The 15487-nt window shown below is 42.3% G+C and overlaps 1 protein-coding gene across 1 annotated transcript in view; it reads left to right on the top strand.

Moving 5' to 3' along the window:
- LOC310800114 (CUB and sushi domain-containing protein 3-like) overlaps nucleotides 1–4456 on the top strand; it is a gene marked incomplete at both ends in the record, with an annotated part of 662783 nt that extends 658327 nt beyond the window's left edge. Inside the window, 2 exons of the mRNA XM_083662685.1 lie at nucleotides 2165–2306; nucleotides 4297–4456. Of these exons, the coding sequence (XP_083518811.1) occupies nucleotides 2165–2306; nucleotides 4297–4456 (302 nt within the window). The remainder of the gene's footprint in view (nucleotides 1–2164; nucleotides 2307–4296) is intronic.
- Between the last annotated feature and the right edge of the window lie 11031 nt (nucleotides 4457–15487).

Genomic DNA, 15487 nt, shown 5'->3' with positions numbered 1-15487 from the left:
TCATTGGTAAATTCATTTGTGAACCAAATCAAATGTGTGATTTCTCCCTGTTTAAAAAGCCACAAAAAGATATGTGTGATTTTCTCTTGCTGTGTAAATGTGAGCCTCTGTGTCATCACAAAGAGAATAGACGTGTTAATGTTACGAGAACATCATTATAACCACTCCATTTATTTAAAACTACAGGTCGGGACCCAAAAGTGCTCTTGGGTTTCCTCCTGGTGAGTGCTGCTGTGACAAGAGCCTAAAGCTTAATTTATACTTATTAGAAAGTGTCGCTCAGCACATGGTCGCAGACGAAAAATAAAGTGTCGCTCATGTTGCTGCATTTATGCTTCTCTCCGCGGCGCAACGGTCACGTGATGCTAGAGACAGAGGGAGGCAGAGAACTAGTGCAGTGCAGACAGGCAAGAGAGGGAATGCTGTCAGTGAACCCACGTCGGAGGCAAGATGTAACTGCAGCCGCATATAACGACACACAACCACACAATCACCTCCTCTCTCTCTGCGAAGTTGGTCACGGTGTTCTTTGTGATTTTCACGAAGTCATACATCAAGGACATGCTGATAAAAATACCGGGAGGCGGGGACACGCTCATTAATTTCATTTCAGTGAAAACTAAAACAAGGAAGTCGCGCGTGCCCGTCTATATAGCCAATCAGACTTGCGCGACATTATGTGACGTAGTCAGCGACACTAGACATTTCACCAGGTAGCAGACGCTGCTCGCAGACACTTGAAAGTGTCGACTCAAGTCCTCATTTCTGTCGGCGACCTTTTCAAAAGTGTCGGCAGACGAAGCATAAATTGGGCTTTAAGCCAAAATGATGCTCGAGCAAAATTGCCGGCGCTGACTGCGCCGAGGGGGTCGCCGCAGCTGGCCGTCCTATCGGCGCAGCTCGGCGGAGGGAGGCGTGCAGCTCCTCGAAAATGTGACTCCGCGGCGTCAACGCGGACGTGACGCGACCAGCACGAGAGCTGTGATTGGACGTACTTGTTGTGAGGAATGAGGAAATGCAATTTCCTCATTTGACAGTGCTTGTCCCTCATCTAGCAAAGCCTTCTGCAGGCTCACCGAAATGAGTTTTGAAATGGAGGGACAATAAAATGTCCCCCCACCGACATGATTGCAAGTTCTTGGTAAACGACACGATAGCGTCATATGTAATGGACATGAGTGTACCACAAGCCACCTAGTGTTTTGGAGGTGTACTGCAGCCAATGCGCCGAGTTTAACGTTCGAGTATGCACAGTCTCGCACGCTCCAAGTCGAGGCTGCGCAGAACCCTGTCAGCACCTTTAGTTTGTTTGAAGAAGTCTAGGGTCTGAGGCCAGCAGTGAATTTAAGCCATTTGTAGCGGTTTAAGACCCCCTGCTTAAAATAAATAAATAAATAAGTAAATAAATAAAGCTACTGTACATTTGCTTCAAATTGACAGCCTACAATATAGTAATTTGCCCCTGACACCAGTTGTTAACCACATGTCGCCGCAACCATACGGCACAACGCAGATTGTCCCTTCCACCATGTGATGCTTCCTCATTTCCTCCTGCCCAGCACCATGTGAGCATTATCATCTCATGGTTGTCTTCAGCGAGATTATCACGTCAACATTGATCATTTTAGTCATTCACGGTCAGTGTGTCTTCACCCACTGCCTCTGCCGCTCGTCATCCTCCTGATCCTCTTTCTCCTCCTCCCCCTCCTCATCATCAGTCATCATTACCATCAACACCACCATGATGATACGTACGCTTAAATATTATTATATGCTGTTTGTTGCTTAGTTCTGGATCTGAATATGCTGTTGAATATGTTCAGGATGAATGTACTGTAGCTCAAGAGTGGAAGTAACTCATTTACATTTACTGACATTTTGCGTACTTGTACTTCTTTGAGTATTAATAATATAATATAATAATATTAAGTACATTTTTGCTAAATTATTGTACTTCACTACATTTTAAATCACATCTATTACAGAATATACATTTTGTGGCTCTCCTTCAGCATCCAATAGTTTTATTTTATTTAAAAAAATAATAATTCAGTAACTTTTTCTACTTTAGTAAACGATCTCTACCCGTTCTTGAGTAGGGAATTCTAATACCTGCTGTCTGGCGCCCCCTGCTGTCTAAATATAATGGCACCACTCTTCGCAGGTATGAGCGTGAGAGAGAATGTGACCCTCGCTGATCCAGAAAGCAGCGGCTCCACCAACAGCAGCTCTGTGGCCGTGGCGATCCTCGTGCCTTTCTTTGCCCTGATCTTCGCAGGCCTCGGCTTCTTTCTCTACAAGCAGCGGTATGTGGGATTCATTTTTATCCGTGTGTCGTCCATGTAGTCCCTATAGTCGCTACCGCTAGTCTATATCTGATGGCTCCCCACGTGAAACTGGAGGTCATATGTTTTCACGAGTTTTGTTATTTAGGTCCAGCATCTGAAACGTTTTGTTTTGAAACTCAGATTCATGTAGATGTTTGTTTTGTACAGTCACAGCCAAATAAAATGTGCATGAAGGTGGGCTAGATAGTACACTGTGGCCCGCTTCCTGTACATAGTGGGTTTCTTCCCTCAGTGATCCTCAACCTTTTTTTTATTTCAAGGATCCCTAATTTAGTCCACATTAGCCCCATGGACCTCCATCTGATGATATTTTGTGTCTTGAACCCAAATCGGAGAATATTTGTAACGTCAGATATGATTTTGTCCAGAATTCCATGACTATATTGTAGAGTAGGTAGAGAGATAACAGTGAAACTGTGATCAAAATAGTCATTCTCTAATGATGTTAACTTCTTGTCAATTAAATAATTGTGAAAGTAACAATTCATTAATTGACTGGGGACCTCCTGGAACCCTCTCAAGGAGCCCTGGTGGTCCCCTGACCCTGCGTTGATAACCACTGCTTTACAGGATAGCTTTCTGTGTGAGACTTCAAAGCATGATGCGACCTCACTCAACATATTAATGGCTGAAACACACAGTATTGCACCATACATAGATCATTTTAAATGAGAGCAACTTGGATATAATATTTACTGCATGTACATTATGTATGTATGTATCTATATGCATACATACATACTAAATACTGTACATACATACATACATACATACGTACATACATGTATTGGGGGTGGGAATCACAGAGCAACTCACGATATGATACTATGTGCATACTACTTGGCCCTCGATCACGATGTTAACAGGATAGTGATTCTGCAATAATCAATACATTGCAAGAAATATCATGTACAATAACATCACAATATCTTTTCTTTCTTTTCGTTTCTTTATTGTTTATTGAAGCAGTACAGCAATTAAAGGATCATCCTAATGTCTAAACAATCAAGATACATGACAAAAAATGATACTTAGTATTAGCAAGATACAACATATACAATGTGCCTAACAGTAAAAATAGAACACATAGAGGTAGATAGCAATCCACTAAAATCACAATCTGTGTAACTGAAGAGGAAAAAACACCCCTAAAAAGGCAAAAAGCAGGAATTATACAAAACATTAGAACCGATTCAATCAAACTCCTCTGTGTGTGTGTGTGTGTGTGTGTGTGTGTGTGTGTGTGTGTGTGCGCGTGCGTGCGTGCGTGCGTATGTATGTATGCATGTAGTCTCAAGGCCAGACCCATGAGAGTTATTACGCTGACACACTACGTTAGTGCATGCTGCAGATCTCTCTCTGGGTCTGATACACTACGTTACTGCATGCTGCAGATCTCTCTCTGGGTCTGATACACTACGTTACTGCATGCTGCAGATCTCTCTCTGGGCCTGGGACACTTCCCCCCCCAGCCGGCTGGTTATGGGAGGGAACCGTTCACTTGGCCAGTGATTGGCCAGTGGTGGATTCAGTCTTCCCCAATCAGTAATGACTTCGCGATCAGACGACACGGGAGGCACAGCCCATTTTTCGAACTGCTCTCTCATCGGTGCTACGACCTGTCACTCATTCAATTTCAACCCGCCTTCAAAAACCAGCAGTGGCTGAAGTGGTACAGACTCATTTATGTACTGTAGTATGCGGAGCACAGCGATTCAACGTAATATTGAGTCTGGGGAGAGACTAGTATGTATGTATCTATCCCCGGCTATCCCCCCCACCCCCCCACCCCCGACATGCACACATGTTAATTACCAGTGAACTGGCACAGAGCTTTCCTGACTCCTCTTTTCAACAATAATTACAATTCACCCTCATGTACAGTACCTACTGCAGCTGTTATAGTGATCCTGTCTGTCAGCTAATATGCAACCTCCTCCTCTTCCAGGAAAACAGATAAAGCGCAGTACACCGGATGTGCCGTCCACGAGAACAACAATGGCCAAGCCACGTTCGAGAACCCCATGTACAACACGAACACTAAGGCTGCGGAGGGGAAAGTCGTCCGCTTCGACCCCAACCTCAACACCGTCTGCACCATGGTTTGATGTCAACTCCAGTGTGAGAGAGAGAGAGAAGAGAATTGTCCTCGTTTTGCATAACATGAATATATAGAGACATATATTTATATTCGCCCTGTTTCTGATGACGTGCAACACACCGAGAGGTCAGCACATAAAGCACACTTTTCAGCAACGGCTGCAGTCGTTGCGTTTAATCATGCACAGAGGGCGAGCGAGAAAAGAGAGGGAGGAAGGGTACTTGTTAGGTCCCCTCCCTTTTGAGACGTCTTCTTTCTTTCTTTGCACTCTGTGAGTGTCGGCTTCATGAGTCAGAAGAACCTCTAAATAGATAAATAGAGTATTTTATGCTCTGTAGTATAGAGGGGTTTATTACACAATGCCAAACCAAAAGTTTCAAGCTTTCCAGTATTACAGCCCTGGGTCCGGACGCATTTTGTTCTGGTCTTAGTCTCACATTCATACAATCTTGATCTTGAAGTATTTCCTCTTATGCAGCTGCTGAGTCTTTCAACTGTGAGTTGAGAATGTGCAGGTCTATTTTCTGAGCAGTGGGGCATGTGGAAAAAACAGTGCCAGTTCTACACTTTGTTCTTTGGTCAATTATACCTCTTAATTGGATGTGACCTCCCACTGACAAAATATCTAGCCAGGGATTTAATGATGGAAGTGTAGTACAGTCGGGTGCCATGGGGAACGCTATAGGGCTTTTAATGTTACAGTGCAGAGTTGGGCTTATTATCAAGGCGTGTGTGAAGATTTTCTTTGCAGTTCTATTGGGAACTGAACTATTCTCGTCTTTAGTTTGAGAGTTTTGCCGACTAGTCTGTGAGTCTAGTTTTGCCGACTAGTCTGTGAGTCTAGTAAAGGCGTATACTGTATTTCGGTATGTTTCCATTATTGGATTAGCTCAGAAGAATTTGAGTCGTTTATTTTTATTTGAAAAAATAAATCAAATTAAAAAGTTTTTTTCCCCCCCCTCACTCAGCTGTGAAACTGTAACGCAATTGACCAAAAATGGTCCCCAATTGACCGAATCTCGAGTCAATTGAGCCCAGCCCCTGAGCCTGTATGTCAAGCATCTCAAAGTAGGAATTCCTACCTTCATCCTTTCAGGGCACGTTGAACGACGAGGTTGAGAAAACCTACCTGTGTACGGCCGGGTTTCCCATACGTCTCTTCATGCTTGGATGTCGCTAAATCGGTGGGCGAAGACGGTCAAAGTCAAGGGGGCAGTTCAAGGCGGGATGAAAGCTTGTGGTGTCTTTTTTGCTGAATCCAAATTCTGCCTTATTTAAGAGATATATACCAAGAGAGAACAAGTGCTAACCTCCCTATCAATTTTAATAAACTGACCCGCGGTCGTCGTTCTAATGCTTTTTTGGGAAACCGTGCCTTAGTCAGTCAATTCTCGATCAACACTCCTACTCTGAGACACTTGATGAATACGGGGCCTTGGCTTATTTTATGGACACCAACTGATACAAATGGTGGTTTTATTGTCTTATTGAACCTTCAGCTTCTACCAACACACCTGTACAGTATACATCCAAAATTTGCACACTTAAAAATGAGCCGCCATCAATATCGTACTATTCATCTGGGTCCAAGTATGTCAAGTAGGGATGTCCCGATCCGATCACGTGATCGGAAATCGGGGCCGATCACGTGATTTTCAACTGATCCGGAATCGGGGGGAAGAGATCGGATTTTTATGTATAAAAACGTCACAAAACAAATATGGCAATTCTCACATTTCAGTCATCCAAATAAACAATCTGTCATTTATTTTATCATTGCAATTTGTCATATTCATCGTAAACACGAGCCCTCTTGCACGCAGCAACATACGCAGTTTTATCTTTAGTAGTGGGGAGTGACGAGTGAGCATTGATAAGAAGCGAACTAATCCGTTGCAGCAGCGCACAAGAGATTGGCCATTTTGGGGCGCAACAAACCTCTCTGTGCTATTGTCCTGTTGTTTGCGGCGCCAAAATGGCCGCGGTTCTCTTGCTATTGTCACTTCTTTCCTTCCATACTCTTTGTTTAGTGTTCGACTAGCCACACATCAGAACTGATCAGAACGCGATAAAACATACAAAAACACATGTCCAACCATAACTAGATGGTCGCACAGTGGCTAAAACAGAAACAAGACGTAACGTTAGTTAGGGATCATGATTAAACTCACCTAGGAGTCGGACTAGGAAGAAAAGCCATAAGTGCACTGCCTGCATCATCAGTAAAGTTCCCATAACGAACATCTTTTTGTTGTCGGCATTCCGTCGGTCTTGTGAATAAAATCTGTCGTTCCTCCATGGTGTCAGAAGTGGCCGGACTGCACTCGTCTCACAGATAAAGTTTCAAACATTTTAAATCCACACAGACTGTCCTCAGTGTCTCCATGTAACTTGTAAACAGAGCTGCACCGCTGCACGCCGCCCCCATTTAGCAAGCATGCTCAAGAAGAGTACCTGGCTGCAGACAGTGGAGAACCTCCATGCCTGATTCTATTGATGTGGCTCAATGGCCGAAACTCGAAACAATAGCAGACATTAGCCAGTGAAATGAAATTAGGCAGCATGCAAATGAATACTACCAGCCGTGTCCAGAGATAGCCTAAGTAATTTCTCTCTCAGAGTCAGTTTTTATCTTACAAAATATACCTATTTACTGATTCTAAAACGACTCCATTTTATGTGTTATGTGTTTTCACCATACAACCTTTCCCCTCAAATTGTTAGATTTCAACATGGCGAGTTTGTAGTGAAAAAAACAGACTGCGTCATATTTTTTATTTTGTTATTTTGTGCTGCACCATTGATAAGCTGTAAAGATATTTTATTTTGTTTACTTGGTTTAAAACCAATGCTGCACTAACTGAGTTGTGGTTGTGATAAAAGAGCCGTACAAAGATGTCATATTGGTTGGTTAAAATAAAAACACTTAAACACTTAGAAGAAAAGGGGGGAAAAGCATCCAAGTTGTCTCAACTTGTTGTCCCAACTATTTCTGCAATGCATTGCAGAAATATCGGATCGGGACTCGGTATCGGCAGATACTCAAAATCATATGACTCGGACTCGGACTCGGGGGCAAAAAAAGGTGATCGGGACATCCCTAGTATGTCTGTCATCACATTTATATATCATTGCAGTGCCTTGAATACCGTATGGGCATATGTTTTTAAGGACGACATAACGTTTATTGCATTATTGTACATCAGTGTAATTTATCGACACAGTTTGCGATGAGTTTGGCTGAGTGATATCAGCCCACATGATTTATCTAAGAAGACATTTTTGAAAAGCAGCTCATAGTTTCATACTTGTGCATGTCGGCAAAAGAGTGATCCTGTATAGCAACTGCTGCTATAGTACTTTGAATTCCTGTCATTGCGGTTACATTTTGTACATTTATACAGTTTTGATACTTGATGGCATTCTCTTTGGCAAGATGTCTTGTGTTATCAATATGTCATATATTTTGCGAGTTCACATTTCTTATGGACGAGGAAAACATGCATCTGATAAAATAAAATAAAACACACGATCTTGCAAGTCAGTCTCTCATCAGACATTGGAGTAGATTAGAATGCTTTTACTTGTACCACACAATGGTCATCTCATTCAAGAACCTGTGTATATGTATATGTACATATTACCAAACTTTTGTAAAGAGATATATTTTTATGCAAATAAAGCATTTGTAAGTTATTGAATATGTTGTGTAAATTTTCACATGTAAATGTCATGTAAGATCAAACAAATGTTTTGTATTTTTTTCTTTATGGGCAATGTATAAATCCTTAATTTATATATAAAATATAGACTCTAATGAACGTTCCTGTTGCTATTCTCCTTTATTAATAGAGATGTCAGGGCCTCCTTTAGCCAAAAGTTGATTAGCACTTAGCCCTGTTATGACTCTTTCCGGGTAGACAACCTATACGAGTCCCGTGTCCGTACATAGATTTGCCTGCGACTCTCTCGCTCCCAAGCTGTCTAAATTAGTGATACGCACATATGTCACAGAAACATTTCAAAGACACCTACTTGAGAAGAAGGGTTCATTGCTTCTCGATGGCGGGGTTAGAAAGCTCGACGCTGCTCATAAATGCCTGTTTTCATCTGAAGTCTGGTGATATTATTTTTTACTGAGCCTTCGCCCAGAGTGGTAATGTTGAGCGCTGTGACGGCTGGGAGCTCTAACCCGGAAAAAATCATATCACCAGCACAGACTTCGGATGAAAAGAGGCATTTATGAGCAGCTTCGAGCTTTCAAACCCTGCCGTCAAGAAGCAATGAACCCTTCTGCTCTAGTAGGTGTCTTTGAAATGTTTCTGTGACACTTGTAAATACGTGTGTATCGCTGATTTACACAGCTTGGGACCGAGAGTCGCAATGAAAGGACACGGGACTCTTGTAGGGTAGCATTGTCTACCCGGAAAGAGTCATAACGGGGCTAATTAGCACTATCTTTGTCTGAGTGACACTGTCAAGTAATACATTGTGACCAATGAGGTTTTTGATAAGCAAGAAGATTGCTGTGTGCTCCGTGTTCTGAGTTTAGTAGACTCTGGTGTGTTTTTATTGTGATGTTAACAGTAACATCCAAGAAATGGGTGTAATCCTTTGTAAAGTATGTGTTGGCAGTGAAATGGTAGAACATTGTCACTTTTCACCCTGCATACCTCCATAGACGCTGAAAAGCAGCCAACCTTGGCTGCCCTGAGCTGCTCTGTCGCCACTGTAATTTGAATATTCTCTCTCACTATCAATAATTGTAAATGGGAAAATTGCTCTTATCCTTGAAAAGTAGGAGCTGGGGAACAGAATGAAATAATAACATCTGAATCCACTTTCCTTTTACACATGCAGTAGATGTATTAGCAGCATCATTTTTCCTACAGGTCTTCAGAATGGCCAATTTTCAGCGCTCAACTATTCATGATCTGCTTTCGAGGTACAGGCAACAAGTGCAGTAAAAAAAAAGAAAATGCTCTGCCAAGGTGAAATGTCACAAGATTATTTTTCACACCGATGAGCTTCACGTCGAGGGGTTTTGGGAGCCTGTTTTCACACAAAGCAGGTACACTCATGCAACACTAGTGGGTATCTATATGCCTACGCAATATAGTACATGGGAAACTGCATAATTTAGGACATCGAACATACGCGAGGGTAGATCTGAATTGAAATGATCTTCATTTAGTCTTTGAAACTCAAATACAGTACAGTAGGTCTATAAGAGACACAAAGGAGGGATCAAACAAACGAGAATTGCACAGAGAACCTTCAAACAAAATCTTGGTACCAGGTAGTTACTGTGACATTGAATATATATTTTTTATTTTTATTTTTTATTTATGGGATTTTTCAAGTTTACACAAACAAAACACGTACATCACAACACAACACACATAACTTCACAGTTACAGCAAAACAACATATCCACGAGGGGGGGGATAACATACAGAGAAAAAATAAATAATATTAAATAAGATAAACAACAAGGGTAGACACAATTAAGGATAAAAAGAGGCCAGTAGAAGTAGCTTATACAGAGGTCAGATACTGTAGATCGGGGTCAAGACTAGATCAAGAGGGACCAAAGGTTCTTCAGTCCGGAGCTGACGGGATAATTTGGATGCCCTTTATATATTGTGAAAAAGGCTGGCAGATTTTATAGTACTTGTGCAGGGAGCAGGGTGTGCTTGATTTTCTCCAGTCTCCCACCCACGAGAATGAGTGGGAGCATAGGGACCCTTCCAATTCATTAGAATTGATCGCCTCGCTAGAAGAGTTAGAAAAGCCACCAAATCTAACAAGTATTTGGGCAGAGAGAGGAGTCCCAGCTGGCAGGACTCCAAACAGTGCAGCAATTGGGGATGGCTCAATGGGCACCGAAGTGACCTTAGATAAAGTATCAAAAACAGCTTCCCAGTAGGAAGAGAGAGAGGGACACAGCCAAAACATATGACAAAGATCTGCAGGAGCTTGCCGACATTTATCACAAGTGGAATGACATTGAATATTGATGGAGGATTAGAAATGACACAAAGGGGAAAATGCTGCTGAAATAGATGGTGTTTGCTACAGACTTGGCAACATAAAGAGGTGACAGATTGTATTTATTGTTTTATTGGATCCCCATTAGCTATCACAATAGTGAAAGCTAGTCTCCCTGGGGTCCTAAAATATATTAAAACAGCATCATTAAAACAGCATGATGCATACTACATAATAACTAGTACGTTTACATTGACATAATGCATATTGACAAAATGCACCACAAGATTAAAACACAAAACAAAACAAAACATACACAAAAGTAGTACAGAACAAAACAGAAATAATACAAACCATAACTACAATAAATACAGAACAAAACTAGTAATTCAACCCGAACTACAACAGAATTCTAAAGCAAACTAAGACAAAAACACAATACATAAGAAAACCAATATTAACATAATATACAACAACACAAATACAACAAAATATTGTAATGGACATTATGTAAAGGAATTAAAGGAAGCAAATGGCAGCAATCAAAAGGGAAGGAATGATCAGCTGTGACAGAGATGACAGAATGCTCAATAGAGAACTAACAGGTGGTAGGTAGCCTGTTCAATTTAAGACTCAGGTTAAAGGGATACACCACTTTTTTGGAGGTTTAGCTCATTTGCCACATCCCCCCTACATAACCAAGATACACCATGCCTTACCGACACTGTCCACTCAGTTTACAGTGAGCTACAGTCGTGAAGTTAGTAATTATCGCCATAGAATGGAGGCTAATGGTACAGCTGTTAAAAATTATTTAAATGTTTACTTCAAACTTCCTCATTGTAGAACAGTCATTTCTTACACATGAGATTACTTTTAGCCGTTTAGTCATCAAGATTATTGAAAAATATTCCATATTCCAGACTGAAACGTTATAACAGAAGTGGAGTATTGGCCAGAATGACATGAACATTTGGACATTTCCTCCAGTGGTGAACAGTAATTTCTTACATTACATTGACTGACTTCATCAAGATGATATTCCAGAATCCAGACTGAAATGTTACAACAGAAGTTGACTATTAGAATGACTTGAACATGAACAATTGGACATTTCCTCAGTGTTGAACGGTAATTTATACACATTTATATAAATGTATTTATATAAATACACATTTATACACATCTTTGTGTGGGGTTTTCTCCTGGTGCCCCGGTTTCCTCCCACCATCAAAGACATGTATGTTAAGGTTAAGACTCCTGTCAGTGTCCCTGACCAAGGCAATGGCAAAAGAACTGGAGTTGGTCCCCGGGCGCTGCACTGTCGCTGCCCACTGCTCCTAGTTCTAGAAAGGTTCCTAGTAGAGGATGGGTCGAATGCAGAGGATGAATTTCCCCATGGGGATAAATAAAGGATAACATAACTTAACTTAACATGAGATTACTTTTAGCCCTTGTTCACACAGGACGCCTAATGTAAGCAGAACTGAAGCTTGAGGCAGGCTCACGCTGAGCCGTTCACACAAGAAGCCTTCTCTTTTCCTCTTAGCGCCTACTCGCCACCTTGAACCCGCCCACAACTCCCATTGTCTTCATGCCTGGCTTGACAGATCAATGCTTGGCTTCAGCACGCGTCACGCTTGGAATAGGCGTGAATCCTGAACGATCGCTTGAACAAGGCCTGAGCGTGGCTTCGGCGTGGCACGTGCGCGTGGCGGGTGGTGTGAACGGCTTCGCCTGTTAACAAGGATGCCTAAATGAAACTTGTGGGTTCAGCGTAGGTAGAGCTTAGGTTGAGCGTTGCTTCGGCATCCTGTGTGAACGGGGGCTTAGTCAGATCTTGCATGTTGCGTTCAGGTACACTGTCAAAAATAAAAAATAAAGCAATTCCAGCGCGGGCCACACAGGGGGACCCTGCTCTAGATCGACGTTTGTCAAATATTTCTGTGCTGGCTGGAATCAGTCACTTGGTGAATGCAAACATGGAAGACAGCTGTGATAGAGGCAGTCAGGAGGGGGAGGGCAGTGAGGTGTTAACACCCATTTAAGTATTTTTATTATTTTTATTTATACTATTATAAGTATTTCTTGTACGAGAAAAACTTGAGGGGTCATATCGTAACCGGCCTGTGTTTGAAAGTGTCACAGGTTGAGCTGTGTATCAGATACCCTTGGTTAGGACTGTCATATCATTTAAGTTATCTGTCAAGCAGGGGCGGACTGGGATCATAATTCAGGCCGGGCATTAGATACCAAGCAGGCCAGGCCGATATGGGCCGGCGTCCGAAGGGCGGCGGCGAAAAATTTGGGGCGTTTGAAGCTCAATTTGGGCCGTTTGAAGCCCAATTTGGGCCGTTTGAAGCCAGATTTGGGCCGTTTGAAGCCCAATTTGGGTCGTTTAAAGCCAGATTTGGGCCGTTTGAAGCCCAATTTGGGCCGTTTGAAGCCCAATTTGGGCCAAGTCCAATTTTACAATGAGATGCACCCACTTTAAACCTGAATAAAGTAATAAAACCACTAGTAAACCAGTAGGCGGCGCCTGGCCTGCTGTTCAGTGAGTGGCCTGGCCTGGCCTTTTTTTTTTTTTGGCAGGCCAAAAAAAAACCCGACTTAAAACCAGGCCAGGCCAGGCCAGGCCACCGGGCATTTGCCCGACGTGCCCGATTATGCAGTCCGCCCCTGCTGTCAAGTGAGTGATGTATGATATTGCAATTTGCGTCTTTGTACCAGAGTATCAAATGGGAAGTGGGAGTGGCTTATGGTCGTTTATATATGACGTGGCATTTCCGCTGCGGGCTCTCTCTGCTGGGGATTGAAGCCAAGCCACGGATTCTCTGTCGCCCCCATTCCCTAGTCGTTTTCCCCTCCGTTTTCATGTATGGGTGTCAGTGTGTGTGTGTGTGATCCTTATGTTCAAGTAGCGTCTTATGAGCGGAGGCTGCCTGTATCTGGCCTCCACACATTACATTACATTACATTACGTCATTTGGCAGACGCTTTTATCCAAAGCGACTTACAATAACACTTTTTTTGTCAGCAATAGAGCAATCAACTATGGAGCACAGTCTATGACAACTACAACTTCTGAAGGAACAGTGGTACCAGGTTGGTTAGTTTTTTTTTTTTTTTTTAAGAAAGAGAGAGAACGAAGTTAGATCAAGAAGGGCCCAGATGGAGCCTGAAAAGGTGTGTCTTTAGTCTTTTCCGAAAGATCCACACCACAGACTGGGGCTGTCCACTAAAGCCAGGCCGTCTATCTGTCATCGCCCCCAACCTGTTCCAGGTAAGCTGCTCCCGTTTTGTTAACTTCTTGTTTGATAATTCTGTGCAAAGACGTTCTGTTATTGTTGCAGCACGTCTGGTTCATTTAGACACAAGTCTGATTCTATTTTTGAGAACCGGACCTGTCACAAAAGCATATTGAAATAAATGGCCGAATTGGGTTGAAATGGCCGAAAACAGAAGAACGTGGCTGCAGTGTCAGGGAAGTGCATTAAAGCCAAGTTTAAAGACGCTAAAGACTCAAACCAATGATGCACTCATGGTCACATCACCTGCTCATTTTACATTGAGCTGGACCGTGTTTTGAGTGATAAACCTACATAATGTTTGGTCAGTTCAGGACCGTGAACAGTTCACACTGGGATCTGGTATTGGCCACATTTAAAAAAAAAATTCTTAACAGCCAAACAAACAAAATATGAGCAATAAATCAGAATTAAGTGCTAAGGTTTGCGGTGTGAACGTAGCCATAGAGCACACATGGGCAAAATACGGCCCGCAGGCTCCACCTGTATATATATCTATCATATATACACGTATATATATATAGGCCTGATCCCTCTATCATATGCAACTCGCCAGATGATTTTAAGAATATGCCTGGGTTACACTTTATACATGTTAATGCTGTTGCATGTTAATGGTCTCCTACCAAAATTGGATATGATGTGACGACTGGTGCCCATTTCATTGTTGTTTCTGAGACCTGGCTCTCCAAGTCTACTTTAGATAAGGATGTTGCTATAGATGAGACCTGGCTCTCCAAGTCTACTTTAGATAAGGATGTTGCTATAGATGAGACCTGGCTCTCCAAGTCTACTTTAGATAAGGATGTTGCTATAGATGAGACCTGGCTCTCCAAGTCTGTTTTAGATAAGGATGTTGCTATAGATGAGACCTGGCTCTCCAAGTCTGTTTTAGATAAGGATGTTGCTATAGATGAGACCTGGCTCTCCAAGTCTACTTTAGATAAGGATGTTGCTATAGATGAGACCTGGCTCTCCAAGTCTACTTTAGATAAGGATGTTGCTATAGATGAGACCTGGCTCTCCAAGTCTGTTTTAGATAAGGATGTTGCTATAGATGAGACCTGGCTCTCCAAGTCTACTTTAGATAAGGATGTTGCTATAGATGAGACCTGGCTCTCCAAGTCTGTTTTAGATAAGGATGTTGCTATAGATGAGACCTGGCTCTCCAAGTCTGTTTTAGATAAGGATGTTGCTATAGATGAGACCTGGCTCTCCAAGTCTACTTTAGATAAGGATGTTGCTATAGATGAGACCTGGCTCTCCAAGTCTACTTTAGATAAGGATGTTGCTATAGATGAGACCTGGCTCTCCAAGTCTACTTTAGATAAGGATGTTGCTATAGATGAGACCTGGCTCTCCAAGTCTGTTTTAGATAAGGATGTTGCTATAGATGAGACCTGGCTCTCCAAGTCTGTTTTAGATAAGGATGTTGCTATAGATGAGACCTGGCTCTCCAAGTCTGTTTTAGATAAGGATGTTGCTATAGATGAGACCTGGCTCTCCAAGTCTGTTTTAGATAAGGATGTTGCTATAGATGAGACCTGGCTCTCCAAGTCTGTTTTAGATAAGGATGTTGCTATAGATGAGACCTGGCTCTCCAAGTCTACTTTAGATAAGGATGTTGCTATAGATGAGACCTGGCTCTCCAAGTCTACTTTAGATAAGGATGTTGCTATAGATGAGACCTGGCTCTCCAAGTCTGTTTTAGATAAGGATGTTGCTATAGATGAGACCTG

This window comes from Poromitra crassiceps, assembly GCF_964638095.1.
Source record: "Poromitra crassiceps genome assembly, chromosome: 29".
Classification (NCBI taxonomy): domain Eukaryota; kingdom Metazoa; phylum Chordata; class Actinopteri; order Beryciformes; family Melamphaidae; genus Poromitra; species Poromitra crassiceps.
This window is presented reverse-complemented; position numbering and strand designations above follow the sequence as displayed.